Genomic DNA, 16,553 nt, shown 5'->3' with positions numbered 1-16,553 from the left:
CCACAAGAAAAAGATTGATAACCCAATAACAAAATGGGCAAAAGACATGAAAAGACTCTTTACAAAGGGAGACATTCAGATGGTCAACAGACACATGAAGAAATGTTCAAAATCATTGGCAGATAAAGAGATACAAATCAAAATAGCAATGAGATATAATCTCATTCCTGTGGCAGTGACATAATTTAACAGGAGAGCAAGTATATGTTGGAGAGGATGCAGAGAAACCGGAACTCTCATGCACCGCTGATGCATTGTAAAATGGTACAATTCTGCAAGGCAGTTAGGCATTTCATCAAAAAGCTGAGCATTAAAATCCCATATGACCCAGCTATTCCACCACTAAGAATATTCTGGAAGCAATCAGAACTGAGATATGAATGAAAATATGTACACTAATGTTCATAGCAGCATTATTCACAACAGGAAGAAAATGGAAAGAGCCCAAAAGCTCATCAACAAATGAATAGACTGTGAAACTATGGTATATTTACACAATAATACTATGTAGCACCACGAATTAACTATTTCATCAAATACTTTATTACATGGGAGAGTACAGAAATTATGCCTAGTAAAATAACTCAATCTCATAAAGAAAAGTACTGCAGAAGAGTATTAATGTAAAAACAGAAGGATCACTGAGTTAGATGTGTATAAATGTTCAAAGGGGAAGAGGAAAGGAAAAGGGGGCTGGAAAAGGTGAAAATTACTATGACAGCAAAGGGTAGTGAGTGGTGGAAGGGCTGGAGGAAATGGGAAAAGTCAATGAAGACTTTAAATGATGGAATAATAATAAGCATAGATCAATCGCAATAAATTACATAAAATGCAATGTATATGAATGACTACATGAAATCATGTAAATGAAAGCTTACATAAAAGATAATGTTCATGAATCAAGCATATTGTGTATGAATTACTGTATGCAAACCACTAAAAATATTAGAAGGAAAAAATATGACTGAGGAAGAGCTACCTTCTCTAGAGGAGAAGTAAACTTCAAAAACAAGGATGGAGTAAAGCTTCTGAAACTTATTTACTGATGTGGTATGACTTAATATGAGAAGGAACAGCCACATGAATAATCAGAATATATAATGTAGATCATTAGGTGATTATCAAAAAGGAAACAGAATGTGCAAAAATGAAATATCACCACCAAAATTAATATACAATATCAAAGGCATCAGTAAGGTGACATGAGCTGGTATTGGCAACTTTGAATTAGACAATCTATCTATATTGTTTACTATATAGGGAATGATAAATTAAAGAGAGACAGCATTGCATTCCATGTCAGAAGGAACATTTCAATCTATTCTGTAAATTTCACTCAAATCACAATAAAACAAAGCAGGGGGGAGAGATTATCCTAAAATACAATGTTGTCAGTGATAGGATAATATCTATACTGCTATAAGTTAGATCAGTTAATAAAACTATCATTCAAATTTACAAACCAGCCACTAAAGCTGTTGTTGTTGTTGTTATGTGCCATCAAGTCGCTTGCGACTCATAGTGAGACCTTTTGTACAACATCCCTAAACTCAGTTCTGTCCTATGGCAATTGCACTGTTTCTGATACACCCATCCCGATTACCCCAGTCACTGAATCAATCCACTCATAGGGGGCCTTCTCCTTCTGCGCTGTCCCTCTACCCTACCAAGCATGATGTCCTTCTCCAAGGACCTGTCCCTCCTTGCAACATGTCCAAAGTATGTTAGACGGAGCCGTAGAATCCTTGCCTCCAAGGAGCTGCCAGGTTTAACCCTTTCTAGGACGAATCTGTTTGTTTTCCTAGCAGTCCATGGTACCCTCAATACTCTTCTCCAGCACCACAGCCCAAGGCATCAATTCTCCTTCTGTCCTCCTAAGTCATTGTCCAACACTCTGATGCATAACAAGTGATTGCAAAGACCATGGCCTGTATCAAATGCACCTTAGTGTCCAAAGAGACACCATTGCTCTTCAATACTTTGGAGAGGTCCCTAACAGCAGACTTTCCCATGGCAATATGTCTTCTAATTTCCTGGCTGCTGGTGCCAAGAGTGTTGACTGTGGAGCCAAGCAAACTAAAGCTGTGAACAATCTCAATCTCTTCACCATCCATCCTGATGCTGCCAATTGGCTCAGTGGTGAGAATCTTTGTCTTGACATTGAGCCTCAATCCATATTGGAGGCTGCAGTCCTTGATCCTCTGTAGCAAGGGCTTCAGGTCCTCTTCAGTTTCAGCAAGCAGGGTTGTATCATCTGCATATCACAGATTGTTGATAGATCTTTCAACAATCTTGACCCCACATTTCTCCTCAAAAAGCCTAAAGCTAGAGATTTAAAAACTCTATTTAACCCATTTCTGTACTCTAAAAGTTGATAAAATATGCAATCAAGACAATCTAGATGAACTGATAATTACTGGTCAGTGGAATGTGAATTGTGGAAACAAAGAGTCATAGGTAGATAACATCCTTTGAGCCAGAAATGCTATGAATGGCACTCACATGACAAAATTCTGTAAGACCAAGTCATTGCAAATCTTTCTGTAAACAACATAAATGGTTACTATATATGTAAACTTCACCAGATGGAACACACAAGGATCAGATGGACTACATTTGGGGAAAGGGACAATACAGAAGCTTAATATCTTCAGTCTGAACAAGTCAGGGCTACAGAGAACCAAAATTCAAACCTAAATGTAACCTACCTGAATTCATTTTCGGAAAAGATTCGATGCATTGACATGAATGACCAAAAACTAGATGAGCTGTGGGATGACCAAGGATCTTATACATAAAGAAATCAAAAGGTTTTTTAAAAAACAGGAAGAAAAACAAGCCCAAAATGGATGGCAAAGAGAGATGTCAGAAGACAGTGACAGGAACTCTTTAATCTCGAGTATCTAAAGCAAATGTAACAAAATGCTGACATAAAAAAGCTAAACAGATTTCAAAAGAGGGGGGCTGAAGACGACAAAATGTTAAATGTGTAAAGACAAAGAGTTTGATAACCAAAAGCGAACAAGATGCTTGCATTCCTCAAGGTGAAAGAACTGAAGAATATATTCAAGCTGGCTAAATACTGAAGGACACAGAAAGCGTAAAAAAAAGGTGGAAGAAATAAATAATCACTGTACCAAAATGAACTGATCTATACATAACTATGTCAAAGGTAGAATATGATTAAGAATTGATGATATTGAAGGAGAAAGTCAAGCTAAACTGAAGGCACTGGTGAAAAACAAGGCCCCAGAAATTGAAAGAATATCAATTGAGATGATCCACCAAACAGACAAGCATTTACATCTACAGGATATAAGCTCATTTTTTTTCATTAATTCTTAACTTTCTGAAATAGAAATGTTTAAATTATCATTCTCACATTTTACTGATGAGGAAAATTAATCTCAGAAAGGTTTGAGATACTTATTCATGCTATTTTGTGTCTTTGTGCTGACATTATAATTTGTAGGACAAAGAATTAGATTTTATTTTATATCTGGTTTCTGAAAGTGCCCAAGCAATTAAGATGCTCTTAAAAAAAAAATAGTAAAGTTGAATTCCCACCAGACTCATATATGGAAAACTAGCTTCAGAATGGGAGGATTCTTTGATCAGACTTATCGTAACTATACATTGATGCTCTAGTCATGCATAGTCATTGAGGCCTCAATGACTACTGGGCTCTGGACTTTAGAGCATCCTAGAGTGGTGAGAACATCCATAATAGGGAGAGCATGGCACATCTATGAGAATAATGGCTATCTCATGCTGCAGTCTCTTTCAGATCTTGCCTGATGGATCTCTGCCTGTATCCTTTCTGATTATAATAAATACATAACTCTAAGTACAGGCAGGTTCCATAAGTTTTGTGGTCATTCTAGTAAATTATCTAGATTACTGGGGCTAGAAAAAAGCCAGCAAGGCTTAGAGTCTACCTATAGTTTTGGGTGGATGGAGGACAGGATTGTGGAGTAAGTAATTTCATAAAGACCTAATTATGAACATTTAGAGAAAATGCCATGTGCTGGCCGCTTTCAGAGTTGGAGTGAGGAAATGGAGATGTGACATACTTTTGCATTTTGGGGCTCAGCTCTGTGTAGATTTTAACTTATACACTATTTTAGCAGGTCTATGTCTACCTATGAAAGAGTAAAATTCTTATTGACCTAAATTAGATTTTTCTAAAACTTTAGGTCTTAAAAACATATTTTAAAAGTCTGTATTTGAATAAAGATGTTTTCCCTCCTTAAACTTTACTAAGAAATGTTACATTTGAAATATACTCCATTTGTAGAAATAGTGTCTTTTCAATGAACTATTAGTTCCTTGTACTTCACCACTTCCATAATAGCTTGTCTCCAGAAACCCTATGAACATGGAGAGAGGATGAAAGGCACCCAAGTGTCGAGGACTCTCCTTCAGAGGGTTGCTATGAGTCACCTGTGACTCGACTGCACTTAACAACAACAACAACAACAACTACTTCACCATTATGAAAGGAAATGTACACTATAAATCTACAAAGGGAATGAAATTAGTTGGTTTTTTGTTTTGGGGAGGTTTTAATTATGTGTGTGTGTGTGTGTGTGTGTGTGTATGTACGTACCGTCAAATCGTATCTGACTGGTACAGGAACAAATTTTCCCTCCTTCTCCAGCAGAGCATCTGGTGGATTCAAACTGTGTACCTCTGGGATTGCAGTGCAGCTTCTTATCACTAGGTCACCAGAGCTCCCTGGAAATAAGTTTTTTTAAAGTGCATATTTATAGTACCTAAAATTTACCCTAGTCAGGAAAAAAAATGAATTTTTTAATCATGATGTAATTTTTCAAAATGAAATAATAAAATTTTAAAAATAATAAAAAAAAAAATTAGCCGGTTGAATAAAGACTACATTCACTTTTTCCTTAAGCATAAATGTAAACTAAGGACAAAATACTCTAATATATCAGATACCAAAAAATCCCACCAGTTGTTGAGTGAACTCTGAATTAATGTGAATCCATGTTTTAGAACAGAAATGCATTTCATAGGATTTTCAATGGCTGTGATAATTTTTAAAATGTCTGTAGTCAGGGATCTTTCCGAAGTGCTAAAGAACACAGATGTCGGCTTGAAGACTAAGGTACCTAAAAAATGACCTATTCTGGAGATTGTTCCATGTACACTAGAGAAGATACAGTGTGCTTTTCTGGGGCACATTAGTCTTTATATGTCTATGAGAGAGTTGGTTGATTGTGTGGTTTAATTTCTCAGCATCTTTGTTGAGTTTCTTAGTTTTATCTTTTCTTTTTTTTTTTTGGTTTTATCTTTTCTTGAGAATGGTGTACTGACATCTCCTATTTCTATCATAGTGGTTTCTATTTCTCTTCAGTTAACATTTTTTTTTAAATATATATTTTGAAGTTCTATCATTTGGTGCATAGATATTATGCTTATGTCCTCGTGTTCTATTGACCTTTATCCATAAATATGATGATGACATTCCTTGTTCTTTGTGATGGTTTTTATGCTGAAATCTATTTTATCAGGGATTAATATTGCTACTCCCACTTTGTTCTGGTTGCCATTTGCTTGGTTGTTATGCATCAGAGAGTTGGACAATGACTAAGGAGGATACAAGGAGAATTGATGCCTTTGAGCTGTGGTGCTGGAGAAGAGTATTGAGAATACCATGGACTGCTAGGAAAACAAACAGATTTGTCCTGGAAAGGGTCAAACTGGGCGGCTCCTTGGAGGCAAGAATTCTAAGGCTCCGTCTAACATACTTTGGACACGTTGTAAGGAGGGACGGGTCCTTGGAGAGGGCCATCATGCTTAGAAGAATGGAGGGACAGCGCAGGAGGGGAAGGCCCTCTATGAGGTGGATTGATTCAGTGACTGGGGTAATTGGGATGGGTATATCAGAGAGTGCAATTGGCACAGGAAAGAGCAGAGTTTAGGGATGTTGTACATAGGGTCGCTTTGAGCCGCAAGCGTCTCAATGGCACATAACAACATAGCAAAGTTCAACAGAGCAGTAAACAACAAATGCTGGCAAGGCTGTGGAGAGCTTCGAATCCTTATTCACTGCTGGTGGGAGTGTCAAATTGTACAACTACCATGGAAGGTAGTATGGTGCTTTCTCAAAGAGTTGGAAACAGAAATACCACTTGACTTAGCAATTACACTACTAGGAATACACCCTAAAGAGGACAGAGTTGCCACCCAAACAGTTATATGCACACTCATGTTTACACCCATGTTTATTCACAATAGCAAAGAGATGGAAACAACCGATAGTGCCCATTGACAAATGGATAGAAAACTATGGTACAGTTGCACAGTGGACTACTATGCAGCAATGAAAAATAAGAAACTAAAAATTGATGAATGAGACCTTCTAATGATTAAATGCATGTGTACATCAAAAGGTTTTTCCAACAGGGTGAAAGGAAAATCTTCTGACTGGGAACAAACATTTGGTAATACCATCTCAGACAAGTGTCTTGTAATCAAAGTTTATAGAATACTCCTGGCCTCCACAAGAAAAAGACTGATAATCCAATTATGTAATGGGCTAAAGATATGGAAAGAATTTTCACAAATATCTGAATGGCAAACAGACATGAAGAAATACTCAGAATCACTGGCAATAATAAAGATGCAAATCAAAATCACAATGAGGTACCCTCTCTCACTCCAGTAACAGTTGCAAAGTTTAACAGGGTAACAAGTAATAAATGTTGGAGAGGATGTGTTGAGAAAGGAACTTTTATACAATGTTGTTGGGATTGTAAAACAGTGAAACCATTCTGGAAGGCAGTCTGGTGTTCCTCAAAAAGCTGAACATAGAAATTCCATATGACCCAGCTATTTCACTACTTGGAATACACCCTGAGAAAATGAGAACTGAGGCACAAAGAATTGTGTATCAATGTTCACAGCAGCATTATTCACCATCACAAGAATATGGAAACAGCCAGATGTCCAACAGCAAACCAACAGACTGAGAAATTACGGTACATTTACATGACGGCATACTACATAGCATGCAGGAGCAATGATTTTGAAAATGACCTAACTTGGGAGGGATTGGAGAGCATTATGTTAAGTGAACTAACTCAGTCCCACAAGGACAAATATTATATAAAGCCATTATTGTAGAATGAGGATAAGGATCAAAGGGAGGGATGGAAGCAGAAGGATGAGGATATGCAAGGGGAAGGGGGAAATTAATCATGGAGCTGTACAGCTTGATGGGTGGGGGGGTAAAGGAAGTTGGAAAAATCTGTTCTGGAAAAGAATGTCATTAGAATTTTGTAAATAAACTAGTATACTTCATAAAAAGGCTACACAACATGGGTGACCCGTGAGGACATTATGCTGAGTAAAATATCTCCATCACAAAAGGACAAATACTATAAAACACCACTGACAAAGGGGATTGGGGTAAACTAAGAAGAGGGGATCAATAATGAACACTGCATTGGAACAGATGGAGGAAAGAACTGTTTAAAACTGGGGCAGGGGAAGGAAGAAATGAAGCAAAAATATTTTTTTAAGTGAACTGAGGGAGTACAGAGGAAAATGCACAACAATGAATGGGTAAAATTCCAATTTTTCTGTAAACTTTCATTAAATCATCATCATCATCATCATCATCATAATACTAAGGTACACTTGATTCAAGCCATGGTATTTTCCAAGACCATGATCCTGATCCAAGCCATGCCTACTATGCATCTGAGAATTGGACAATGGAAAAGGTGACTGAAAAATTGATGTTTGAGTTGTGGTGCTGGCTTTTTTTTTTTTTTAAATAAAAAGCAGACTAGAATGCCTTCTTAACAAGGCATCCTTTCATTTAGGGGCCAGGTTCTCGAATATTTATGCCACCTATAAATTGACACACTCTCACTCTTACACTCGCTCTCAAAGTTCCTGGGCCCTTGTTGTTGTTAGGTGCTGTCAGGCTGTGTACAACCCACAGCAGCCCTGTGAATAGGTCTAAACCCTGTCTTACCATGTGCCATCCTCACACCTTCTAATACACAAGAGCCCGTTGTGGCAGTCACTGTGTCAATCCACCTGGTTGGGAAGTCTCCCTCTCCTTCGCCAACCTTCTGCCTCTCCAAACACCAGGTCCCTCTCCAAGGAATAGCCCTTCCTAGCAACATGCCCAAAGTATGTGTGGTGAAGCTTTATTATCTTTGCCTCCAAAGAGCTGCCCTTTCTCCAAGACATATTTGTTTGTTTCTTTGGCAGTTCATGGTTTAATTAACTTTTGATTCAACTGAGTTGGTTGAAGCCTGAGAGCCTCTTGTTTGAAGCAGTTGGGTCTTAAAGGTAAGCCTTTTTATAGTTGTTTAACAGTCAGCTGTGGGATGGTAGTTCTTTTTTATTTAATTAACAATCAATTGTGGGCTGGGAGCCTCTTGTTTAAACCAGTTAGGGCCCAGTAGGTGGGCCTTTGTGATTACAAGTTGGTGTGGCCTGAGGGCCATAGGCTGATTTACTACTAGAAGTCAAATTAAATTGTCAGTTTATTGTATTTGGGGAAAATATGGTTCTAATTGCTACAGCATTTGTCTGTGTTTGCTGTACAGAGATAACTTGTGAGTTGCTATGATACTGAAAGCTATGCCACTGGTGTGTTACCTGGGCCCATAAAGTGTCCTAAATTTTTAAGACATGGCAACAGGGAGAATAAATATATCTGCTATAATAAGTAACATAAGAAATTATTCTTTTTTTACTCATTACTTTTAATATATATACATTGACCAAACCTCTGAATTTCAGGTTTAGGTATTTTGCCATGTTGTTGTTAGGCACTACCAAGTCTACAACAACTCAGCAACTGGGGTTTATACAATGAAAAACAGAACACAAATGAAAAATCTCTTTGCAAGGTTTCTCTATCACAAAAACCTGTTGCCAATTAAAGATAGAGATGCTCCTGTGGATGGTGGAAAGGATGGGTAGGCATTTTAGAAAAAGCATTAACTATAAAATCATATGGTATGAGTATACTGAAAGGAAATAGTTCCTGCACATCAAGCAATAAAGTTATATATCTGTATTCAATTATAATTCCCACTTTCTGTGTGTCTAAACTACCCTTATTAGTTTTTAAAAATCTAAGTCATTAAACATGATGACAATGATTTTTCTTTCAGGGATGAAATTTTTATTTTCTGATGTTTTCTAACTTACCTTCCTTTATGTTTTTGCCAAAACTTATCAACTGGAGTCAAATCATAAGATTTCTTGTTTTTTCTCTTTGGCCTAGCACCAGCTGGAGAATTTTCCATTCCTGCCGATTCTTCCAAATTAACTCTGTTTAAGTGGAAATCCTAGAAAAAAAGGAAATCTTTAATTAAATAACTTTTCTGAGTTTAAAACTGATAACATTTCTTCTGTAAGGAAAATCAGTTTCTTGCTTTTTTCGCTAATATTTCCCAGGTTAAAATGTGTGTGTGTGTGTGTGTGTGTGTGTGTGTGTGTGTGTGTATTTCTGAATTTGAAAAAGCTTTCCTGTAATATTGTGTATGCATTTGTTATTGCACTTTTGAATTTCAGGCGAATATCTCAAACTAATCTAACAGATGCTTTGCTTTAACAAAGATTTGGTCAAAGCATCAACCTTGAAATACATTTAAGATTTTGGATATATTTTAATCACATATCTTGAAGAAAACGAGTCCCATCAAAATGCTTCTCTAACTACCTTTTTAAAAATCTGGAATATTATAATTACTTGTACACCATTTTTTTTTCTTTTTGCAGAAAAAGGGATAAACTTTACTATAATACTTAAAAATATTAACATAAATTCTGGTTATTGTGATTTAATGTTTCAAATGGTAAGAGCGTAATAGGGTCAAAAGCACAATATGGAAACCTAAGAGCTGAAGGGGGGGGGGAGGGCTAAGGAAAGGGCAAATATTAAGTTGAAATAATGCCCAATCCTGAAACTAGGAAACACACTCTGCTTTTAAACAATCAAATCTTCTTTTCCCTCAATGAAGATATATAAAAAGAAATTGCCATTTTCTAATGACTAATAAAAAGACTTGCACTGGAAAAGTCTATAGTCATGGACCTCTCAGAGTACTGAAGTACTAAAAAAATCACCTGAGTCAAACCACGGTCTTTTCAATTTGCTATGCATCAGAAAGTTATATATTATTTATTATATATTTGGTCTTATTTATGACAGAAGCATAATTGATACCTTTTGAGTTATAGTGTTAAAGAAAAGCACTAAACATCCTATGGACTGCCAAGAGAACCAACAAATATATCTTGGGGAGGGTACTCCTTAGACAGAAAGATGGTGAAACTTTGTCTCACATATGTTGGGCATGTTGTTAAGAGGAGCCAGTACTTGGAAAAGGACATCATGATTGGAAAAGTAGAGGGTGAAAGGAGGAGGGGAAGATTCTCATGAGCTGGAATGACACAGTGACTGTACCAATGGACAGAGATGATGAGCACTGCACAGGATAGCACAGGGTTCAGATTTATTGTTCAAAGAGTTGCTAACTGACTTGTTGGCACACAAATCATAATTACCAATTACTAATGGAACTCCATTTGAAGTTGGACAATGAACAAGGAAGAGAGAAGAAAATGCCTCTGAGTTGTGGTGTTAGGAAAAAAAGTATTTAACATCCCATGGACTGTGAAAAGAACAAACATGTGTCTTGGAGAAAGTGCAAGCAGGATGATACTTGGAAGCAAAGATGGTGAAACTTTGTCTCACATACGTTGAGCATGTTGTTAGAAAGGGCCACTTCTTGGAAAAAGATTTCACATTTTGAAAGGGGGAGGGTTGGCCTAAGAGATGAAGACTCTAAGATGGATTGACAGTATGGAGTCACAAGAAGGAGTGACTAACAATGGGCTCCATATATCAGAGATGATGATGTATAGGACGGGGCAAAGTTCGGATTCATTGTTCATGGGATCACTGTGAGTCACAATGAACTCAATGGTACTTAACAACAAGGGAATTCTGTTGAGTTCTAGTCTGTAAGAAGTTATGTCATTATCCAAAGACTGTGCTTCTGGCATTTCCAACCTACAATTCTAAGGGATAAAGATTAGCAATCTCTTCCTATGTGAATAACAGACTCAGAAACCCAACAAAGGGTCAGGTGTAAGTCAGAAACGAGTATGAGTTCTCTGAGTCACTGTTATGTCTTAATAAAATGAAAAGGATACTGAAAAGTCTGTCACAAGAGAGTGTATTTCCCATTTTAAAAGACTCACATAGAAGTTATGTCCAATTTCACAGCTGTTTTCAATATCTAGAAAATCATCAATAATTCAGATTTTCAGAGCAAAGACATTCAGTATGAGAAGTAAACTGCAATTTCAAATTAATATTTTCTATCTAGAACTTCTACTCCATCTTGTGGACATAAAGAGTATAATGCTCTGGGTGTGTGTGGGGGGGGAACCTAACAAAATCTCAAAAACAGTTTGTTACATTCTGGTTACAGTTTACTCACATCTAGAACTGCAGTCTAATCACTGCACCAGATGAAGCCAATATAAGTCACAGTTTATTGCAAGGAATCTCTTCAAAGAGATTAGTTTCATAAGATCAATATATAGTAAAACTACTGAGAAAAGACTGGTTTAAGAGTAATAAAGAATCTGAAAATCTACCCTAAGAAGGAACCTACAGATGTTCTTACAGTAGCAAAAAACCAAAACCAACACAAATAAATGACCCAAAAGTCCAATAACAGAGGCCCTAGTACTGGCATGATGGCCTTCCAAGCATGATACCCTTTTCCAAAGGCTGGTCCCTCTTGGAAACATGCCTCAAGTATGTGAGATGGAACTTCAAATCTTGCTCAGGAGAGGAAAACCCTGGATAAGAGGAAATGACATAGTGGCTGACAATGAGATCAGATATGTGAGAGATGGTTAGGCTGGCTAATGGCAAGTTTTAGAGCCATTATTCATAGGGTCACTATGAGTCATAGCCGACTCAGTGGGACTTAACAAAAACAGTGCTAGCAGCTCCGTGAAAGCAAGGATCCTATCTGCTTTGTTTACATTCTACACCCAGTATCACGGTACCTGCCACATTAAGAGTTATTAATAATCAATTCAAATTTTAAAAAGTCAAACTTAAACTCACTGCCATCAAGTCATTCTGACTCACAGCGACCCTTCAACAGGTTTCTGAAGTGGTAAATTGCAAGAGAAGACTGGCCATTGTTCTCTCTGAGAGACTGGTGGATTTGAGCTCTAAGAACAGCACAGATTTTGGGTTAACAGTGGAACTCATTAAGGATTATACACCAGAGCTCTATAAGATCAACTGTTGTTGTTTTGTTGTTAGGTGCCATTGAGTACAACTCAGAGTGACCTAAAACAAAAGATCTGAACCCTGTCCTCTCCTATGCCACCCCACATCATCTCTGACATGTCACTGTATTCATTTCACTAGGGTCTTCCTCCTCTCCTTTACTCACCCCACAATTAAAGACATTATCCAAGGAACAGCCTTTTCTAGCAACATACCCGAAGTATAAAAGACAAAGCTTCACAACCTTTGCCTCCAAGGAACACTCTGGCTCTACTTTTTCTAAGGCATTATCTGTTCTTTTGCCAGTTCGTGGGATAATCAATGCTCTTCTCTAAAACCACAATTCAAAGTATCAATTCTTCTATTATCATTACTCAACTCTCAGATGCATACCAAGTAACTGAAGGCCATGGCCTGAGTCAGGTACACGTTAGTCTTCACTGTTCTTCTGTATTTTTGAGAGATCCTTGACAGCAGACTTGATAAATGTGTCTGTGTTTTATCAGCTATACAAAGGTATTTGACTCTAGATGTTAACAAACTATCGCTAATATTGAGAAGAATGGGAATCTCAGAATACTTAATGTGCTCATACCTAGACCAAGAAGCTGTTGCCCAACAGTGTAAGGGAACACTGCATAAATCAGGAAGGGTGTGTGGCAGGGATGATTCCTTTCTCCATACCTATTCAACTACACATGGCTACCTCTTACAGCTTTCTTAATTTTTTTTTTTCCACCTCTCACACATCTTAAGCTACAAGGTCTGAGGTTAGGGTCATCTTTGGGCTCTCACACTATGTATTAGACTTGCCTTCTATTTTAAAACTTTTCAAGCTTTGACTCTTGTGTCATCAATGTATATCATAGATTTTCATTCTCATTTTCCCCTTCTCTCTCTGTGGTATATATGGCAATGTTTGAAGTCAATTTTTGGTTGCAGTAAATTAAAGAATGCTATTGGCACTATTAAGGTAGAAGTCAGGGATGCTGATAAACATCCAAAAAGGCATAGGACAGCCGCCACAAAGAAGCAACATTCTGGATCTCCGAAATGTCATTAGTGTTGAGATGGTGAAATCCTAGTTACACCTTCAACATTCTTACACTTTAATCTCTCTATATCATTAACTGTTTTTGCTCATTCTCACTGGTACTCAAACATACCATAATTTCTCCCACTTAAAAATATTTTCTAGCTTATTTCCTCTTCCAGCAATCATTCTTTTTTTCAGCTCTCAAAACAGAAAAAAAAAAACTCTTTTAAAGGGAGCTCTGGTGGCCTAGTGGCAAGAAGCAATGCTGTAATCCCAAAGCTTGTGTGGTTCGAATCCACCAGATACTCTGCTGGAAAAGGCGAGGCAATCTCCTCCTGTGCCGTCTGATTTTATTTGCCAGTATACAACAAAAGGAAAACAACATTATTTTAGGGCTGTCTGTAAAAACTCATGTCTTTGAATTGTGATGGTGAATATACTGAATATTCAAGGAACTAACAAAATGACTCTGTGTTGGAATAGGTGCATCCAGGATGCTCCTTAGAGACAAAAATGATGAAGATGCTCATAAACTTTGAGCATATTATCATGAGTGCTTAAAAAAGTAAAGGGTCAGTTAAGGAAAAAAAAATCTTCAATAAGATAAACTGACATAGTGACTGCAACAATAGGCTTAAACAGTGAAAATTGTGAGGATGGTGCAGAAACAGGCAAGATTCTGATCTGATCACTATACCTGGGAGCTGACTCAAGAGTACCTAACAACAACTTATTCTTCTTCTCATTTCTCTGGAATCTCAGTTCAGTGTTTTATTTCTACACAATGGAAACTGCTCTTACAAAGTCATTAATGACCTTCACTCATTGTTGCTTTCAATCATGGCTTCTTATCCCTCAGTATTTGTCCAAGTTGACCCTTCTTTCCCTTTTAGAAACAGTTAACTTATGCTTTTTAAAATGATGTAGATCTGGTTCTACTGGTTGGAGAAATGTTGTTTGATTTGTTGACTCATGAAGCCAGGGTCTAAATAGTGCTTGTCAATAAACAGGCCCACTGTTACAATGGGCTTGAGAATATCAGAGATGATGAAGGATAGGGCAGGGTTCAGATATGTTGTTCCTGGCGTCATTGTTAGCGGGAGATCTGATGACACACAAGAACAACAACCATGTACTCAAATACTAATTGAACTGATTTTTTTCTTCTCTAGTCTTTTACATGATCTCCTAAACAAGCTTTTTATTACCCTATTCATAGGCTCAATTTAGTGGTCTCTTGATTCTTTTTTGCCCCTTTGTTGAATCTGTGTCAATTATTTCCTTGACACTCATCCTGGAGTCATAACTTAGGACTCTAGAATAAATAAATACATTATATCAAATCACAATATAAAAGTATTTTTTTTAAAAAGTTTTAACAGCTGCGGATTCCTATCAGTAATCCTGAAATCAAGTTGTAGTATTATTAATATATTGAGATTCAGATACATATAACAAATAATATATGAGTAATATATATAAATACTACTATATATTATAACTATATTAAACAGTTAAACCTAAACCACCTATTAAACATTTCCATTCTGCATTTTAGGCAGTATTTGCATTAATGATACACAATCTTCAGAGACCTGGGATAGGGCTTGGTAAACTAGAGAGCTATTCTTAGTATAGCCAATGATGGCTCTGTCTTTCAGTTCTTCTCTTAACAAATGAGATTTATTCCAGTCCCATTAATGTCTTACAGAGACGTTGTTTGTGTAGAGATTTTCTCATTTCCTGTGAAGACTGGGACTGTGCTATAGTTATCTATTTAGATTATATTCTGTACATATTCAACATTAGGTAAATGGAAATACACAGGTGAACACAAATTTTTGTTGTAAGGATGAAATTAGATAATGAAAAGTAATTCAAAGACATCTAATGCAACATATTTTCAAAATCCCAGGACTGTGTTGCCAATTCGACGGTGGTCTGAACCCAGCAGTTGCTCTGTGGGAGAAAGAGTAATCTCCTGTGTGATTTACTGCCTCTGAAAACTTAACAAGGGTCAGCTATGTGTCAGTTCTAACTCCACGGCACATAACATTTTTATAATAGAATGGGGTTTAACTAACTCGCAAAGAAAAATGAGGTTATAACTTCTCAACAGTATTTACTTACTCAATATGAAAATTTTTAAAAATATATAAAAAATCAGATACTTATTTCCTTCCATTCCTATTTTCTTCAAAACAATACCACTGTTTTATCTTATTCTTTAACTTTCACCGTCAGTGCTTTACTATTTCTAAGTATCTATATTTATTGACAGAAAATTCAATCACTTCTTTGTTCATATTTATTAGCTTTATTTTCCTCATCTTTTTTTTCTTAGATCTAGACTAATTCTTTATGTAATGTTGCCACATTTCAGTAAATAACTGCTATACATTAACTTCTTACCAGCACATCATGAACCAAAGCTTGATATGTCCAAGTATGATGTAAAGGAGTTGCCAAATCTATGTTTCTGTCAACAAGGACTAATAAAGGTCTTTGGAAACTGTAAATATATTTCAAAAATAAAAACAGATTATATAACTATTTATACAAGTATGTATATATATATATATCTCTCTCTGAAATTATCTAATACTTTCCACTATGCTATTTTGATATAACAACATTAAAACTACCTAATAATTGGTTTCTTTAAAAAACTCTAGTAAAGTCAAGCAAAGAAATGCTTTGGTCTACTTAGCCTACTTTGTGTGCAATACTAGATTATAAATCATACTTAGAGAACTTCCACAGAAGAAATGTGTACAAATATTTTTGCAGTTATCCAGATAAGTTATGTCTACTCCAAGATGAATCATTGTCAGCACAAAGGAAAACATAATTGTATATGTTTGATAGCTTCATAAACTATAAATGACAGCTTGTTGCTGTTAACACAAATGTAAAAAAACCAGAATCTAAGAGTTTCAAAAAAACTTTCATTGTATTATTACAAAAACTAGACCATCAGAGCAAAATCGTACCTAATTAGACATAATTATTTATTTAATAAATAAGAAAATGGTATTTCTGGAAACAACCTAAATGCCCATCAACAAACGAATGGGTAGAGAAGCTGTGGTATGTTCGCACAATTGAATACTATGCTGCATTGAAAAACAAGGAACTCATGCAGTATTATTCAAAATGGGTGAACCTGGAGGACATTATGCTGAGTGCGGTATCTCAGTC

General features: G+C 36.5%; 1 protein-coding gene across 4 annotated transcripts in view; it reads right to left on the bottom strand.

Moving 5' to 3' along the window:
- SCFD1 (sec1 family domain containing 1) overlaps positions 1–16,553 on the bottom strand; it is a 126,035-nt gene that overhangs the window by 60,277 nt on the left and 49,205 nt on the right. For all 4 annotated transcript variants that reach the window (XM_006889970.1, XM_006889968.1, XM_006889969.1 and 1 more), the window contains 2 exons: positions 15,765–15,864; positions 9,202–9,341 (listed from right to left, as the gene is read on the bottom strand). In XM_006889970.1, the coding sequence (XP_006890032.1) occupies positions 9,202–9,341; positions 15,765–15,864 (240 nt within the window). The remainder of the gene's footprint in view (positions 1–9,201; positions 9,342–15,764; positions 15,865–16,553) is intronic.

Source organism: Elephantulus edwardii, unplaced genomic scaffold, assembly GCF_000299155.1.
Source record: "Elephantulus edwardii isolate Elephantulus edwardi_28Jun2011 unplaced genomic scaffold, EleEdw1.0 scaffold00084, whole genome shotgun sequence".
Lineage (NCBI taxonomy): Eukaryota > Metazoa > Chordata > Mammalia > Macroscelidea > Macroscelididae > Elephantulus > Elephantulus edwardii.
This window is presented reverse-complemented; position numbering and strand designations above follow the sequence as displayed.